Genomic DNA, 17,678 nt, shown 5'->3' with positions numbered 1-17,678 from the left:
CGTAGGCCCTCCATCCATCAAACATACTTTAATCCATCTGGTCTTCTTGCATCCATCCATTTAATAATTGAAAATAACAATACCATTTAATTTTCTAAAATTTGATCAGATTAACAGGACATGAATAAACTTGACTATTTATTCAATATTTTTTATTCATTTTAAAAAGACATGCCAAGTTACACTCATTCAGTTGAGACACGTATTACTTTATAAAATGGAATGTGGACAAAAAAGTAACAGGAATGGAATGAATGTCTTCACAGAACATGGTTTCTCGCCAATATTTTTAAAATGTCAGTGAAGTGAACAAATGATGCCAAATTTAAATGGGAGACAGTTGAAAAGAGGTGGTAGAAAGTAAATCTCGACATGTTTGAGCAGCGTCCGTCACATTTAACATCCATACATAAGTGTTATATATCATCCAGTACTTACACTGATTAGTGTGCAATAGTACAAAGAATATAAAATAAAAAGTTGACACTCAAAGCCAACTAGCTGTAGAAATCTACATTCTCAGGGTACAGTGCTAGGTTTGCATGATAAAAAAACATGTCAATTGGAATGCTTGCTACTAAGTATTGTACGTGTTCAGTTTTTGTTTTTGTTTCATCCTAAACTGGATAATGCCGAGTATTTAGGTAGAGATATGCATATTATTTACTCATCCCCCCTTCCAGGCTTACTTGTTTTTTTCTATGTCAACCATTTGCATTGCCATCCATTTTGTCACCAAAGCCCCATATACTACCCACCACTGCGACCTGTATGCTCTCGTTGGCTGGCCACTACATATTCGTCGCCAAACCCACTGGCACCAGGTCATCTATAAGTCTTTGTAAAGCCCACCTTATCTCAGCTCACTGGTCACCATAGCAGTACCCACCCCTAGCACGTGCTTCAGCAGGTATATTTCACTGGTCATCCCCAAAGTCAACACTTCCTTTGGCTGCCTTTCCTTCCAGTTCTCTAATGCCAATGACTGGAACGAATTGCAAAAATCACTGAAGCTGATCTCCCTTTCTAACTTTAAACATCAGCTGTCAGCGCAGCTTACCGATCACTGTACCTGTACACAGCCAATCTGTAAATAGCACACCCAACTATCTCATCCCCATATTATTACTTACCCTCTTGCTCTTTTGCACCCCAGTATCTCTACTTGCACATCATCATCTGCACATCTATCACTCCAGTGTTAATGATAAATTGTACTTGTAATTATTTCACCTCTATGGCCTATTTATTGCCTTACCTCCCTACTCTTCTACATTTGCACACACTGTACATAGATTTTTCTATTGTGTTATTGACTGTACGTTTATGTGTAACTGTGTTGTTTTTGTCGCACTGCTTTGCTTTATCTTGGCCAGGTGGCAGTTGTAAATGAGAACTTGTGCTCAATTGGCCTACCTGGTTAAATAAAGGTAAAATTATTATTATTATTTTTTAAATTGCATCATGTATATACATACTATAGGGAACCCAAAAATCATTTTCATTGATATATTTAAAAAGGCAGTCTTGTGGAAAATAAAAGCTAATCATTTCTCCTCAATAGAGGGATTTTGACTACTTAATTACAACATGATACTATTTTCATGCCTTGCTAAGCGTTACTGTGATTGATTAGAAATGTACAGTAACATCCTCATTGCATAAAAGGCTATATATCCCTTATCCAAATGCAAAAGCTAAACCAACACTAATATTTTCAGTTACTGATTTCGTAGACAAAAAGATCTCACTTTTTATTTCACAAATCAAAAATATTTATAATGTATTCTGAATACACTTTTAATACCCAGATTAGGTCAACTTCCTAAAGAAAATACTTGCACTGTATGAGTTTTGTATTTAAGCCCACCCCCCCACTTTGCACCGTACAATTATGTACACCTACAATATATTATCTCACTCACGAAGTCGACAAATGTGATACTACATTTGCCACTGCCAAACCGATGGCCGACTGACATAAAATATCAAATCAGAATGGAGGATAACCGACCGTTATTGTGGTGCGTGAGTGCTTGGGTTGCTCCATGGAAATAAAACAACCAGAGATGACGGCAGCGATATCCTTCCCCAGTGGTCACAAATCCTGGTCCCGGAGAGCTACAGGGTGTGTAGGCTTTTATTCCAGCACGGCACAAACACACCCATCTGAACTAATCAAGATCATGATGATAAGCCAATCAATAGAATCAGACGTTTTAGTGCTAGGCGGAAACAAAAGCCGGCACACCCGGTAGCTCTCCAGTACCAGGGTTGGTGACCCATTATAACCATTACTGACACAAACTGGCACAAATAACAATGCAAGTTTAAAAACGAACAAACATAGGATGTGGTTGGATCCTAGGGGTTTTAGCTCCAGACGTCCTGCGAGTACCGTCCCTTGGTCATCAGTTTCTTGATGTAGTCGGTGGCCTGAGTGCGTGTCATGCCGCCCAGCTCCTCTGCTATCTCATAGAAAGCTGTCTGCACATCCCTGGCCATGTTCCGCGCATCCCTAAAAACAGAAGCATTTCTCTATAAGACATTTGTCTTTTAACCCTTGTTTGTGGATTTTGTGAATTCAGGAGTGCTTTCAAGAAATATGTCAATTCAATTTCAATCGACTTTATCGCCAAGGGGCAAATGTTACCGGAGAGGATCCTTCCTTACCCGCAGATGTATATGTGTGCGTTGTCTGTGTGGATCTGCCTCCACAGGTCCTCCTTGTTGGTCCTCAGGAGATGCTGCACGTACACCTGGAGAGAAGGTGAGAGGAAAGAGAGATCTATCATACCATCCTCTTGAGCTTCCAGTCTCCTTGAAACAAAAAACTGATCTTGCAAAGAAATGTGTTCCTCTTTCCTTATGAGATGAGGCAGCACAAACTCAATCCCTCAGGTCTCCTCTGAGGGCTAGCCTAGGACTGTATGGAGTATGTGTTGACCCTCCCCACTAATAGTACATCTAATGGTACAGAATCAGACAGGTATAGATAACAGGTCTATACTACCAACAACCGTGATCGGCAACACTCAAGAACGCTATGGAAATAGGAGTACAATTTTGTCTTGGTGTCCCCAACTGCAGGGTGTGTAGGCTCAGATAACAATATGGCTGTATGGTGGTCTATGACTATATAGGAAATAAATATGTCATATTCTAGCTACCAGAAAAGTATTGTTCACCATTTTAAATAAATCTTTTTTAACGTCCTCGTGCTGAATAACTAATAAAACAAGTATACCTTTTGCTCCTGGTCCCGAGAGAAAGCCACGTTGAGCTTCGTGATGACACCCGTCTTCTCAGCCTCCTCCAACTCCTCCTGGTACAGATAGTCCTCGTTCTTGTGCCTGCAGCCAAAGTACAAGACCGTCTCTCCCACCTCCTTGCCTACAGGAAAAAGCAGACCAATTGGCTTACTTGTATCCATACAAGACAGTTAAGGTGCTTTATTTTAGTCAATGTCACACAGAACATGACAACTCATAAAGAAAGACTATGCAGCATAACAAAACAATCAGGAAATCGACACATACACAAACATTTCCATGCATCTATGCCTAGCTTCCATTACGGTGTCTACCATGTACCTTGCTCTTTGAGCCACCCTCGCTCCTGGATGAAGCCCATGAAGGGAGCGATGCCGGTCCCAGGACCGACCATGATGACTGGGTTGCTGGCCTTGAAGGGCAGGCGGAACTGAGACTTGCGGATGTACATGGGGACCGTGGACTTGTGGCCGTTGTCCGCAACCAGTTTGTTCTTCAGCCAGGTGGTGGCCACTCCCTTGGTGAGGCGCCCCGTTTTAGTCGTGTACTCCACCAGCACAGCACAGATGTGGATGCTATTGGGGTGGACCTACAAAGAGAAGGCATCATTAACCACTCTTTTTAGAACACACTATTGACCAACAATGGACGCTTAAAGGTCCAATGCAGCTGTTCTCAATTAAAATAAAACAAAAATAGCTTCTTAGCAAAGAGCAATATGTCAAACAATAATTTTTCTAGGACTGTCTGGAAGTGGTTTGAGTGGGGAGGGGAAAACTGAAAATGTGCTGTTATTGGCAGAGAGTTTGGGAATTTATTGGGCTATTAACGAACTTACCGGATGGTGATGTCACTATGGAATGCCAAAACTCCCTCCCACAAAACAGGCCAAAATTTCAGGCTCTCTTTTCAAACAGCTCTTACACTAAAAGGGAATTATCATAATTTTCCCACTTTCAAAGTATTATTCCAACCTCAGTGTGGAACTATATATATAAAACACAGGATAATACATTTTTGGACTGCAGTGGGCCTTTAATAAAACTTGGACGTTTGACATTATCTGAATATATATATAAGTTTTTTCTGTTGCAAAACGTTTTGCTACAGTGCATGGATACACCCCTGTTTATAGGCTCACTTTGGAGGAGGAGGCAATGGAGTAGTAGCGGGCCTGCAGGCGAGGCATGAGCTCACACAAGTGGTCGATGGGAGGCCGCAAGGATGGCAGATCCTCCAGGATGGCCAGGATGTTCCTGTTGTCTTCCAGCACAAAACTCTGGTACAGAGCCTAGTGGAGAACCACAACAACAACACTCAGCTGGGATAACATGGAGTAGATAGAAGTTGCCATTAACCACTGATCTGTAGTCAGGAATCTGAGATACATGAGGGTCAGATATATTTACTATCCTCCTAAATTGGTTAAGGTTGGAGTTAAAATGATCCTAGATCTATGTTTAGCGGAAACCTTTCACATGGTGTTATAGGCTTATCAAGGTTGGGGTCAATTTCATTTAAATTCAGTCAGGAAGTACATTTAAATTCTAATTCCAATTTTTCTCAATGCTTTCTCAAGTTTGCTTCCTGAATTGACATTGAATTGACCCCAACTCTGACGCTTAAGCGTACTTTCCCACTACCAATAACCCATCTTGTGTATGTGGAGGTAATCTTGACTACTTTGATTCAAATAGGAGTAGAGTTAACACGGTGTCAGAGCCACACACCTTGCCCTCGGGAGCAGACGAGGCCATCTTGCGCATGTTCTCCTGGTCCTTGGGGTCGGTGGCGTACTGGGCCAGCTCGTACAGGACGTTGGTGCGAGGCGGATGGATGATGTCCAAGTAGTGGGTCAGAGCCGTACGGTAGGTGGTGGGGCAAGGGAACGGGTGCTTCTTATTGGACTCCTCTGATAAACGGCATCAGATAACATCACATTAACATTGGTTATACATTAAGGACAGTTTCCCAGACACAGATTAAGCCTAATCTTGAACTAAAAAGTAATCTCAATTAAGCTTTTAATTTTTAGTCCAGGACTAGGCTTAATCTGGGTAAGGCAAACCAACCCTAAGACTTAGAGTAATAAGACAGTTGGTGAATACACAAATCCTTCTGCTTCAAAAAAAAAAAAGTAAATACAGTGAGAGTAACATTTCAAAAGATGTCCAAACAGAATGTGTGTGTTTAAGGATCTTCAAAGGACATTGAGAGATATTCGGAGGACTGAGTCAAGGTGTTGCGTCAGGTCAGTGCCGTACCATCAAGGTTATTGAGAGAAATAACCATATCAAGGTCCACGCCAAGGATCTGTCCCAGCTTGTTCACGATTGCTGTGTCATTGGTGGGATATACGGCAACGTGGTCTCCCGACTCATATCTACAAAGACAGAATGACAAAGGGTTTTCAAGTAATCTTTCCACTATGTGAAAAGGCATTTCATCCAAGAAGTGTAGCCTATTCCTTTTAAGGAAATACTGTCTGGGAGGTAGAGATAGATTGGTAACTATACAGAGACAAAGTTACGTCTCTCTTGGCTCTCTCTCTTACCTAATCTTGGAGCCTGTAATGTCGACTTCAAGGTGCATGAGATGCCTGTTGCCTGCTTTGTTGAGCTTGCGGTTAACAATGACTGGAGCCAGGAAGGGGTTTTTTGAATCAAAAGGCCTGGGGGAAAAGGATCAACAGAATTTCAAACCGGTGAACTGTGCACATCAGCATGCAGAGACAACATAAGGTAAATCATAGAGGTGAAAGTCGATGGATGAAGCAGTGTTGCACTTTAGCATTCCAACAAGGAAATCCCCTTTAGCTCCACTAGGGGGCAGTAATACTCGTTTTGAGTGAGAAATCTATAAAACATCAAACTCTGTAGCAGATATTGTAATGATAAGTGAAGAGGATGGGGTAAAACAACTCACGGCTTCTGGGTCTCAAAGCTCTTCAGACGGCCCAACTCTCCTGTGTACACCTTGTTCATGTTGATGTCATTGTGCTCCTTGAGCTCGTACTGACGAATGCTAATGTAGAGCGAGAGGGCCTACAGTTAATCTGCAAATCACTCCTTCCATACTCTTTGTGTGTGTGAATTGTGGAGGGACATTTTTCATGTGAAAAAGACAATAAATTGGGCTAAGTACCTGGAGTCCTCTCCTGAAGCCTCCACTCCAAAGTGCTCGCACATGGCTGGCCAGAACTGCTCCCTCCATGTCACAAAGTCCTCCTCCAGGCTGAACAATGAAAAGAAGCAGAAAACACCCTCTTATGTTGATCTCGACATCAGGGGTCTGAAAACATCGGTCACACTTTGATTTGGGAGTGATCCAAGGTTATGTACCAATTATTTCTCCTTCCTCACAAAGTGTGCACTCGTTCACTTCCCTTCACTGATTTGAAAGGAAATTGCTGGTATAAGAAATATGGTGGAAACTAATTCAATGCCTTTAGATTTGTGGGAAGTAGCAAACAAGTGCACTCTTCAGGAGAAAGGAGATATTGGGACGCACCCCTCCAACGCAGCCTCACTCACTTGCCGTCGTCGTCTCCCATGCCCAGGTCGAAGACCCTCTTGGCTCCCAGCTCCTCCAGCCTCTTGTCCACATACGCACCCATGGCATTGTAGTGTTCATATGTCTTGTTACCCAACGCAAACACCTGCAGGGAGAGACATGTCAACATCAGTTCAACATATTCAATATAAGATAGTATCCTATATACACAATATTTAAACACGCACACAAGACACACAGAGACATGCACACACACTGAACGCAAGCTCCTGCTGCTAGTACATTGTGAAAGTTTATAATCTTTCACTCAGTGTAATTAATGCTGTCTTTCTAGTCTAGGACAGAAAGAAAATGGCAGGGAGTGAAAGGAGCCCAAGTGATCATTCAGAGTGCTCGGCCAGATTCACTTAAGTCAGAAGTTAAATTCTTCACCCCACTGAGGGCAGGACCGTTGGATCCAGGATGGCACGCATGTCGGCTATGGCTGAAGCCAGAATTCAACCATACACATAAAGCCTATTTTTTTGCATGTTGTCATTACTCATCTCGGTCTCACACTAAAGTTCATCGATGTGAAATACACATTTGAAAGTGAACGCTTGGCAAATGTATGTGAATGGAGCCAATATACGTTTTTCTCGGGCAAACTCTGTCCCTGATTATGAATGACGGGGAGGAGAAAGAGAGCGAGAGAGACAAAGAGATACTCACTGTGTAGTTGACTCCATTCAGTTCCAGGTCACTCTCCTGCAGCCAGTCATAGAAGTCCTGGGCATTGTCCGTGGGGTCTCCCTCTCCGTAAGTGGCCATGCAGAAGATGGCCAGGGAGTTGTCAATCTCAGCCAGACGGGACAGCTCACACTGTGAATTAAAAGATGCCAGGACATTATAGAGATTTGCTATTACACATGCTGTATGCCATTCAGGGCACGAGTAGCTTTTCAATTTTACAGAACAGGTCCTTGGCTCAAGAGACTAATACTGATCTGTGCTATAAAGCCTGTGTGAAAAGCAAACAAACCATGACTGAAGAGAATCCTGGACCAGTGAGCAGCGGGTCCAAGACCCAGGACTAGAGTACCAGGTTATTGTGACACGGCAACACGAGTCGCACGGTACTTTTTGCCCGTTGTAAACAAGCTAGCTTACTAACGTCAGGTAGAATACAAAAAAAATCGCACCCTGAAGCGGTTATTATCAGGTCTTGTGAAAATAAATGTTTTGTATAATTCTGGAAACTGGAACCAGGGTACCGAATTTCAACGCCCTAAGATTGTTCCTTTGAACCATATAAACCCTGATATAGAAATGTTGTTAGTTACCATGTCGTATTCCTCGGGGTCGGCAGCCATACCCTTCATACCGTAGCGCTGGGCGTCTTTGGACAGCCGGTTGGCAAACTCCTCGCCCGTGCCTGTCTGAGAGCCGTAGAATACCACAATGTTCCTACCCTGGAGAGGGAAATAGCTGCAACAGTTGGAATCTTTTACTGACCACATGACCTGGCGGCCAGGAAAAAAACTCCAGGCCATAGTTATAACCAAATCCCAACCCACCCTGCTGCCATTCAACTTTTTGCTGTCCAATAACGAGGTAAAATATTACATTATACAAGTTAGAGCATTATGTTCTGTGATAGAATAAATACACTAGGAATAGCTTCCTAATATTGAGTGGCACCCCCCTTTTGCCCTCAGGACAAACTCAATTCGTCGTAGCATGGACTCTACAAGGTGTCGAAAGCTTTCCACAGGGATTCTGGCCCATGTTGACAAACCGGTGCGCCTGGCACTTACTACAATACCCCATTCAAAGGCACCAAAATCTTTTGTCTTGCCCATTCACCCTGTGAATGGCACCAATACATCATCCATGTCTCAATAGAGTACCACAGTATGAGTCATAATACCCATAAAAACAGTGGTCAAACAGGGAAATAGTTATTCCACCATTCATTTTTCTCACTGGAGATATTAGAAACACATACAATACGGGTTTAGTGAAGGCTTACTCTGGCGTGACGTTTTGATAACCATGTAAATCTCTCTAGGACAAGCTGACTTGTCCTAGAGAGACTTGGAAGTCTTCTGACTAGCTTGGAAAGACAGTACCGTGCAGTATCGAAGAGCCCTCACTGCTGCTCGATCATCCTATTTTTCCAACTTAATTGAGGAAAATAAGAACAATCCGAAATTTCTTTTTGATACTGTCGCAAAGCTAACTAAAAAGCAGCCTTCGCAAATGGAGGATGGCTTTCACTTCAGCAGTAATAAATTTATGAACTTCTTTGAGGAAAAGATCATGATCATTAGAAAGCAAATTACAGACTCCTCTTTAAATCTGGGTATTCCTCCAAAGCTCCATTGTCCTGAGTCTACACAACTCTGCCAGGACCTAGGATCAAGGGAGATACTAAAGTGTTTTAGTACTATACCTCTTGACACAATGATGAAAATAATCATGGCCTCCAAACCCTCAAGCTGCATACTGGACCCTATTCCAACTAAACTACTGAAAGAGCTTCTTCCTGTGCTTGGCCCTCCTATGTTGAACATAATAAACGGCTCTCTATCCACCGGATGTGTACCAAGCTCACTAAAAGTGGCAGTAATAAAGCCTCTCTTGAAAAAGCCGAATCTTGACCCAGAAATTATAAAAAACTATCGGCCTATATCGAATCTTCCATTCCTCTCAAAAATTTTTGAAAAAGTTGTTGCACAGCAACTCACTGCCTTCCTGAAGACAAACAATGTATACGAAACGCTTCAGTCTGGTTTTAGACCCCATCATAGCACTGAGACTGCACTTGTGAAGGTGGTAAATGACCTTTTAATGACATCAGACCGAGGCTCTGCATCTGTCCTCGTGCTCCTAGATCTTAGTGCCGCTTTTGATACCATCGATCACCACATTCTTTTGGAGAGATTGGAAACCCAAATTGGTCTATATGGACAAGTTCTGGCCTGGTTTAGATCTTATCTGTCGGAAAGATATCAGTTTGTCTCTGTGAATGGTTTGTCCTCTGACAAATCAATTGTACATTTCGGTGTTCCTCAAGGTTCCGTTTTAGGACCACTATTGTTTTCACTATATATTTTACCTCTTGGGGATGTCATTCGAAAACATAATGTTAAATTTCACTGCTATGCGGACGACACACAGCTGTACATTTCAATGAAACATGGTGAAGCCCCAAAATTGCCCTCGCTAGAAGCCTGTGTTTCAGACATAAAGAAGTGGATGGCTGCAAACTTTCTACTTTTAAACTCAGACAAAACAGAGATGCTTGTTCTAGGTCCCAAGAAACAAAGAGATCTTCTGTTGAATCTGACAATTAATCTGGATGGTTGTACAGTCGTCTCAAATAAAACTGTGAAGGACCTCGGCGTTACTCTGGACCCTGATCTCTCTTTTGAAGAACATATCAAGACTGTTTCAAGGACAGCTTTTTTCCATCTACGTAACATTGCAAAAATCAGAAACTTTCTGTCCAAAAATGACGCAGAAAAATTAATCCATGCTTTTGTTACTTCTAGGCTGGACTACTGCAATGCTCTACTTTCCGGCTACCCGGATAAAGCACTAAATAAACTTCAGTTAGTGCTAAATACGGCTGCTAGAATCCTGACTAGAACCAAAAAATTTGATCATATTACTCCAGTGCTAGCATCCCTACACTGGCTTCCTGTTAAGGCAAGGGCTGATTTCAAGGTTTTACTGCTAACCTACAAAGCATTACATGGGCTTGCTCCTACCTATCTTTCCGATTTGGTCCTGCCGTACATACCTACACGTACGCTACGGTCACAAGACGCAGGCCTCCTAATTGTCCCTAGAATTTCTAAGCAAACGGCTGGAGGTAGGGCTTTCTCCTATAGAGCTCCATTTTTATGGAATGGTCTGCCTACCAATGTGAGAGACGCAGACTCAGTCTCAACCTTTAAGTCTTTACTGAAGACTTATCTCTTCAGTAGGTCCTATGATTAAGTATAGTCTGGCCCAGGAGTGTGAAGGTGAACGGAAAGGCTGGAGCAACGAACCGCCCTTGCTGTCTCTGCCTTGCCGGTTCCCCTCTTTCCACTGGGATTCTCTGCCTCTAACCCTTTTACAGGGGCTGAGTCACTGGCTTACTGGTGTTCTTCCATGCCGTCCATGGGAGGGGTGCGTCACTTGAGTGGGTTGAGTCACTGACGTGGTCTTCCTGTCTGGGTTGGCGCCCCCCCTTGGGTTGTGCCTTGGCGGAGATCGTTGTGGGCTATACTCGGCCTTGTCTTAGGACGGTAAGTTGGTGGTTGGAGACATCCCTCTAGTGGTGTGGGGGCTGTGCTTTGGCAAAGTGGGTGGGGTTATATCCTGCCTGTTTGGCCCTGTCCGGGGGTATCATCGGATGGGGCCACAGTGTCTTCTGATCCCTCCTGTCTCAGCCTCCAGTATTTATGCTGCAGTAGTTTATGTGTCGGGGGGCTAGGGTCAGTCTGTTACATCTGGAGTATTTCTCTTGTCTTATCCGGTGTCCTGTGTGAATTTAAATATGCTCTTTCTAATTCTCTCTCTCTCTCTTTCTGTCTTTCTCTCAAGAGGACCTGAGCCCTAGGACCATGCCTCAGGACTACCTGGTATGATGACTCCTTGCTGTCCCCAGTCCACCTGGCCGTGCTGCTGCTCCAGTTTCAACTGTTCTGCCTGCGGCTATGGAACCCTGACCTGTTCACCGGACGTGCTTGTTGCACCCTCGACAACTACTATGATTATTATTATTTGACCATGCTGGTCATTTATGAACATTTTAACATCTTGACCATGTTTTGGTATAATATCCACCCTGCACAGCCAGAAGAGGACTGGCCACCCCTCATAGCCTGGTTCCTCTCTAGGTTTCTTCCTAGGTTTTTGGCCTTTCTATGGAGTTTTTCCTAGGGAGTTTTTCCTAGCCACCGTGCTTCTTTCACATGCTTTGCTTGCTGTTTGGGGTTTTAGGCTGGGTTTCTGTACAGCACTTTGAGATATCAGCTGATGTACGAAGGGCTATATAAATAAATTTGATTTGATTTGACTTATCAATATATTCACCTCCCAAAAATGAAACGCTAATCAGCTGCTAATGTGGCTATCATAAAAAACTACAAATGCCACGATCTGAACGAGACTGCCGAATCGATTCAAAGGTAAGAATCTCTGGGTTAGCTAAAATGTACTGTTTGTATTTATTAAGGATCCCCATTAGCTGCAAAATAAGGCAGTTTATACAATTTCAAAAAAATTACAATCCATTCACAGATTTCACAACACTGTGTGCCCTCAGGCCCCTACTCCACCACTACCACATACAGTTGAAGTCAGAAGTTTACATACACTTAGGTTGGAGTCATTAAAACTTGTTTTTCAACCACTGCACAAATGTCTTGTTAACAAACTATTGTTTTGGCAAGTCGGTTAGGACATCTACTATGTGCATGACACAAGTAATTTTTCCAACAATCGTTTACCGACAGATTATTTCACTTATAATTCACTGTATCACAATTCCAGTGGGTCTACATACACTAAGTTGACTGTGCAGTTAAACAGCTTGGAAAATTCCAGAAAATGATGTCCTGGCTTTAAAAGCTTCTGATAGGCTAATTGACATAATTTGAGTCAATTGGAGGTGTACCTGTGTATGTATTTCAAGGCCTACCTTCAAACTCAGTGCCTCTTTGATTGACATCATGGGAAAATCAAAATAAATCAGCCAAGACCTCCACAAGTCTGGTTCATCCTTGGGAGCAATTTCCAAACGCCTGAAGGTACCACGTTCATCTGTACAAACAATAGTACGCAAGTATAAACACCATGGGACCACGCAGCCGTCATACCGCTCAGGAAGAAGACGCGTTCTGTCTCCTAGAGATGAACGTACTTTGGTGCGAAAAGTGCAAATCAATCAAAGAACAACAGCAAAAGGACCCTGTGAAGATGCTGGAGGAAACAGGTACAAAAGTATCTATATCCACAGTAAAACGAGTCCTATATTGACATAACCTGAAAGGCCGTTCAGCAAGGAAGAAGCCACTGCTCCAAAACAGCCATAAAAAAAGCCAGACTACGGTTTGCAACTGCACATGGGGACAAAGATCATACTTTTTGGAGAAATGTCCTCTGGTCTGATGAAACAAAAATATAACTTTTTGGCCATAATGACCATCGTTATGTTTGGAGGAAAAAGGGGGAGGCTTGCAAGCCGAAGAACACCATCCCAACCGTGAAGCACGGGGGTGGCAGCATCATGTTGTGGGGGTGTTTTGCTGCAAGAGGGACTGGTGCACGTCACAAAATAGATGGCATCATGAGGCAGGAAAATTATTTGGATATATTGAAGCAACATCTCAAGACATCAGTCAGGAAGTTACGGCTTGGTCGCAAATGGGTCTTCCAAATGGACAATGACCCCAAGCATACTTCCAAAGTTGTGGCAAAATGGCTTAAGGACAACAAAGTCAAGGTGTTGGAGTGGCCATCACAAAGCCCTGACCTCAATCCTATAGAAAATGTGTGGGCAGAACTGAAAAGGCGTGTGTGAGCAAGGAGGCCTACAAACCTGACTCAGTTACACCAGCCCTGTCAGGAGGAATGGGCCAAAATTCACCCAACTTATTGTGGGAAGGTTGTGGAAGACTACCCAAGTTGTTTAACTTAAGTTAAACAATTTAAAGGCAATGCTACCAAATATTAATTGAGTGTATGTAAACTTCTGACCCACTGGGAATGTGATGAAAGAAATAAAAGCTGAAATAAATCATTCCCTCTACTATTATTCTGACATTTCACATTCTTAAAATAAAGAAATGATCCTAACTGACCCAAGACAGGGATTTTTATTAGGATTAAATGTCAGGAATTGTGAAAAACTGAGTTTAAATGTATTTGGCTAAGGTGTATGTAAACTTCTGATTTCGACTGTATCTACAGTACAAAACCCATGTGTACGTGTGTGTATAATGCATATGTTATCGTGTGTGTGTGTGTTTGCATGTGTCTGTGCCTATGTTTGTGTTGCTTCACAGTCCCCGCTCTTCCATAAGGTGTATTTTTATCGGGGTTTAAAAAAAAAATTTTTACTGCTTGCGTCAGTTACTTGATGTGGAATCGAGTTCCATGTAGTCATGGCTCTATGTAGTACTGTGAACCTCCCATAGTCTGTTCTGGACTTGGGGACTGTGAAGAGACCTCTTGTGGCATGTCTTATGGGGTATGCATGGGTATCTGAGCTGTGCGCCAGTAGTTCAAACTAGGGTTGCAAATTTTGGGAAATATTCAGGAGGTGGAAACTTTCTGTGGAAATTAACAGGAATATATGGGAATTAACAGGAATATATGGGAATTATTATTAATACCATTTAAATGTAGATGTTTTTGCATTGGATATATTTACCATATCATATGGAGACAGAAACATAAACCTTTTACCTTATCATAAGTAGACATAATTGCAAATTATTAAATCCTTCCAATATACATTTTTAAAAAACTATTTAGTTACGAATTGAACTTTAATTAAATGGAGTTGACTCTTCACATGGGATGATTTCACTGAACAACAAAAGAAAGGGAATATTGAATGATCCCCAATGATCCATCGCATCTCCCAAAAACATTTTCAACATACATCTGTAAAATAGTAGTCTAGAAACTAAAGCTTGGTTGTCTTCCTCTCAGGCTTTCATGTCTTCTCCCTGGACCTCCTCAATGTTCACCTCTTGAACATCAAACTCTGAAGCCTCATCTTCACTGTCACTTTCCAACCTTGTTGAGGATGGCTCATTGTCAGGCTCAAAAAGCAAGAAATTTGCCAGAATGGCCACCAATTTTTCAACCCTTGTATTGGTCAGCCTGTTGCGTGCTTTGGCATGTGTGTTCCCAAACAAGGACCATTTGCGCTCTGCGGCGGCTGATGATGTTGGGATTTGGAGGATGATGGAGGCAACAGTGGAAAGAGCCTCAGATCCACAAAGTCCCTTCCACCAGGTGGCTGATGAGATATGTTGGCACGACTGCCATATTGCATCTCCATCACAAAGCCCTTGCTTGGAAGTATGCTTTGCCAGACTGCCAAGAACCTTGCCCTCATCCAGGCCAAGGTGGCGAGACACGGTAGTGATGACACCATCGGCCCTGTTGATCTCTGCACCAGACAGTAAGTATGCTCTTGCAAGCATACTTGGGGTCCAACATGTACTCTGCGGTGTGTATGGGCTTCAGGCAGAAGTCTTCATGCTTTTTGATGCATTTCAGAACCGCAGTTTCCTCTGCTTGGAGCAACAGTGGGCAGGGCAGTACGGATTTCTTCTCTTACATCTGCAAGCAGAGTCTGAACATCAGACAGGATGGCATTGTCTCCCTCAATCCAAGCAATGGCTACTGCTATAGGTTTCAGTAGTTTCAGGCCGCTTACCACTCTCCCAAAATACATCATTAAGAAGGATCCTCTTGATGGGGATGTACGTATCGGCAGATTGTGATATGGCCATTTCTTGGAAAGACTCCTTTCCCCTCCAGGAGACTGTCAAACATGATGACAACACCACGCCAATGGGTGTTGCTGGGCAGCTTCAATGTGGTGCTATTATTCTTCTCACTTTGCTTGGTGAGGTAGATCGCTGCAATAACTTGATGACCCTTCACATAATTAACCATTTCCATGGCTCTCTTGTAGAGTGTATCCATTATTTTCAGTGCCATGATGTCCTTGAGGAGCAGATGCAATGCATGAGCAGCACTGCCAATGGGTGTGATGTGAGGGGAGGACTCCTCCACTTTAGACCAAGCAGCCTTCATGTTCGCAGAACTGTCTGTCACCAGTGCAAATACCTTCTGTGGTCCAAGGTCATTGATGACTGCCTTCAGCTCATCTGCAATGTAGAGACCAGTGTGTCTGCTGTCCCTTGTGTCTGTGCTCTTGTAGAATACTGGCTTAGGGGTGGAGATGATGTAGTTAATTATTCCTTGCCCACCTACATTCGACCACCCATCAGAGATGATTGCAATACAGTCTGTTTTCTCTATGATTTGCTTGACCTTCACTTGAACTCTGTTGAACTCTGCATCCAGTGAATGAGTAGATAAAGCATGTCTGGTTGGAGGGGTGTATGCTGGGTGAAGAACATTCAGAAATCTCTCCCAATACACATTGCCTGTGAGCATCAGAGGTGAACAAGTTGCACACACAGCTCGAGCAAGACATTCATCAGATCTCTCTGACTATGTTCCTCCATCGAGTCAAAAAAACTTCTGATTCCAGTAGGACCATGAGCTGTTGCTATCGATAAGGTGTCTGATTCATCATTTTCACCTTGAATAGAAGAAGAGGGACTCTTGTCAGAGGTTGCTTGTTGTGAGCACTGAGGGAACTTTATGCACTTGGCCAGATGATCCTGCATCTTTGTTGCATTCTTCACATATGATTTGGCACAGTATTGTCAAATGTACACAGCTTTTCCTTCTACATTAGCTGCAGTGAAATGTCTCCAGACATCAGATAGTGCCCATAGCATTTTCCTGTAAAGATTAAAACATAATGAGTAAAAAAATAAATATATACAATTCCATGTACAGATAAATAGTTAAGCAGTTAGATTAAACAAATCCTTTGTAAGATAAATGTTTTATAATGAAACATATATGGAAACAGGTGAATTAGCACTCCTCAGTTAGCAGGCTCAAGCAAGCTAAAACCCGCATGGCAGCAAAAACTAACTAGCAGAAACTGTTAACAAGTTAGACATAATTTAAACACACTTTGAGGTAGGCTACTATTTACTAGTTAACAAAAAATAATGTATGTCATATAAAATATATTCACCCCACCCAGTATTGTAATCAAAACTCAAGAGCTTGAGAATCAGCTGTACATGTGATGGAAGAGTGCACTGCACATGTGATGGAAGAATGCACTGTGCATGGCGAGGGTTGCAATTCCATTGAATTGGGGATAGTTTAACCAAAATATGCCACAAGACCTAGAATTGCCTTGTGTGTATCCCACAAAAAAGGTTCACTGTTATAAGCTAACTTTTTTGTTGAATTTAAGCAAAATTCCCAAAATTCCAGGGCTTAACATCCCATGGAAAATTTCCAGGAAAGTTTCCAACCCTTTGCAACCCTAGTTCAAACAGACAGCTCTGTGCATTGAACATGTCAATACCTCTCATAAATACATGTAGTGATGAAGTCAATCTCTCCTCCACTGTGAACCAGGAGAGATTGACATGCATATTATTAATATTAGCTCTCTGTGTAAATCCAAGGGCCAGCTGTGCTGCCCTGTTCTGAGCCAATTGCAATTTTCCTAAGTCCCTTTTTGTGGCACCTGACCACATGACGGAACAGTAGTCCAGGTGCGACAAAACTTGGGCCTGTAGGACCTGCCTTGTTGATAGTGCTGTTAAGAAGGTAGAGCAGCGCTTTATTATGGACTTACTTCTCCCCATCTTAGTTACTGTTGTATCAATATGTTTTGACCATGACAGTTTACAATCCAGGGTTACTTCAAGCAGTTTAGTCACCTCAAGTTGCTCAATTTCCACATTATTTATTACAAGATTTAGTTGAGGTTTAGGGTTTAGTGAATGATTAGTCCCAAATACAATGCGTTTAGTTTTAGAAATATTTAAGGCTAACTTATTCCTTGCCACCCACTCTGAAACTAACTGCAGCTCTTTGTTGAGTGTTGCAGTCATTTCAGTCGTTGTAGTAGCTGACGTATAGTGTTGAGTTTTTTGTATATATAGACACACACTTTACTCAAAGCCAGTGACATGTCATTAGTAAAGATTGAAAAAAGTAATGGGCCTAGACAGCTGCCTTGGGGAATTCCTGCTTCTACCTGGATTAGGCTGGATAGGCTTCCATTAAAGA

General features: G+C 42.5%; 1 protein-coding gene across 4 annotated transcripts in view; it reads right to left on the bottom strand.

Annotated features, from left to right (window-relative positions):
- Positions 1-135: 135 nt before the first annotated feature.
- The window catches only part of LOC106580677 (NADPH--cytochrome P450 reductase), a 47,091-nt gene continuing 29,548 nt past the window's right edge, over positions 136-17,678 (bottom strand). For all 4 annotated transcript variants that reach the window (XM_014161992.3, XM_014161993.3, XM_014161991.3 and 1 more), the window contains 13 exons: positions 8,108-8,236; positions 7,497-7,646; positions 6,806-6,930; positions 6,417-6,506; positions 6,198-6,296; positions 5,827-5,943; positions 5,537-5,655; positions 5,003-5,184; positions 4,414-4,563; positions 3,594-3,861; positions 3,248-3,393; positions 2,674-2,759; positions 136-2,518 (listed from right to left, as the gene is read on the bottom strand). In XM_014161992.3, coding sequence (XP_014017467.3) covers positions 2,374-2,518; positions 2,674-2,759; positions 3,248-3,393; positions 3,594-3,861; positions 4,414-4,563; positions 5,003-5,184; positions 5,537-5,655; positions 5,827-5,943; positions 6,198-6,296; positions 6,417-6,506; positions 6,806-6,930; positions 7,497-7,646; positions 8,108-8,236 — 1,806 coding nt within the window. In that variant the 3' untranslated portion in view covers positions 136-2,373. The remainder of the gene's footprint in view (positions 2,519-2,673; positions 2,760-3,247; positions 3,394-3,593; positions 3,862-4,413; positions 4,564-5,002; positions 5,185-5,536; positions 5,656-5,826; positions 5,944-6,197; positions 6,297-6,416; positions 6,507-6,805; positions 6,931-7,496; positions 7,647-8,107; positions 8,237-17,678) is intronic.

The sequence above is a fragment of the Salmo salar genome, chromosome 20 (genome assembly GCF_965601325.2).
Source record: "Salmo salar chromosome 20, fSalSal1, whole genome shotgun sequence".
Lineage (NCBI taxonomy): Eukaryota > Metazoa > Chordata > Actinopteri > Salmoniformes > Salmonidae > Salmo > Salmo salar.
The sequence above is the reverse complement of the archived record's forward strand: the minus strand, read 5'-3'. Positions and strand labels throughout refer to the sequence as shown.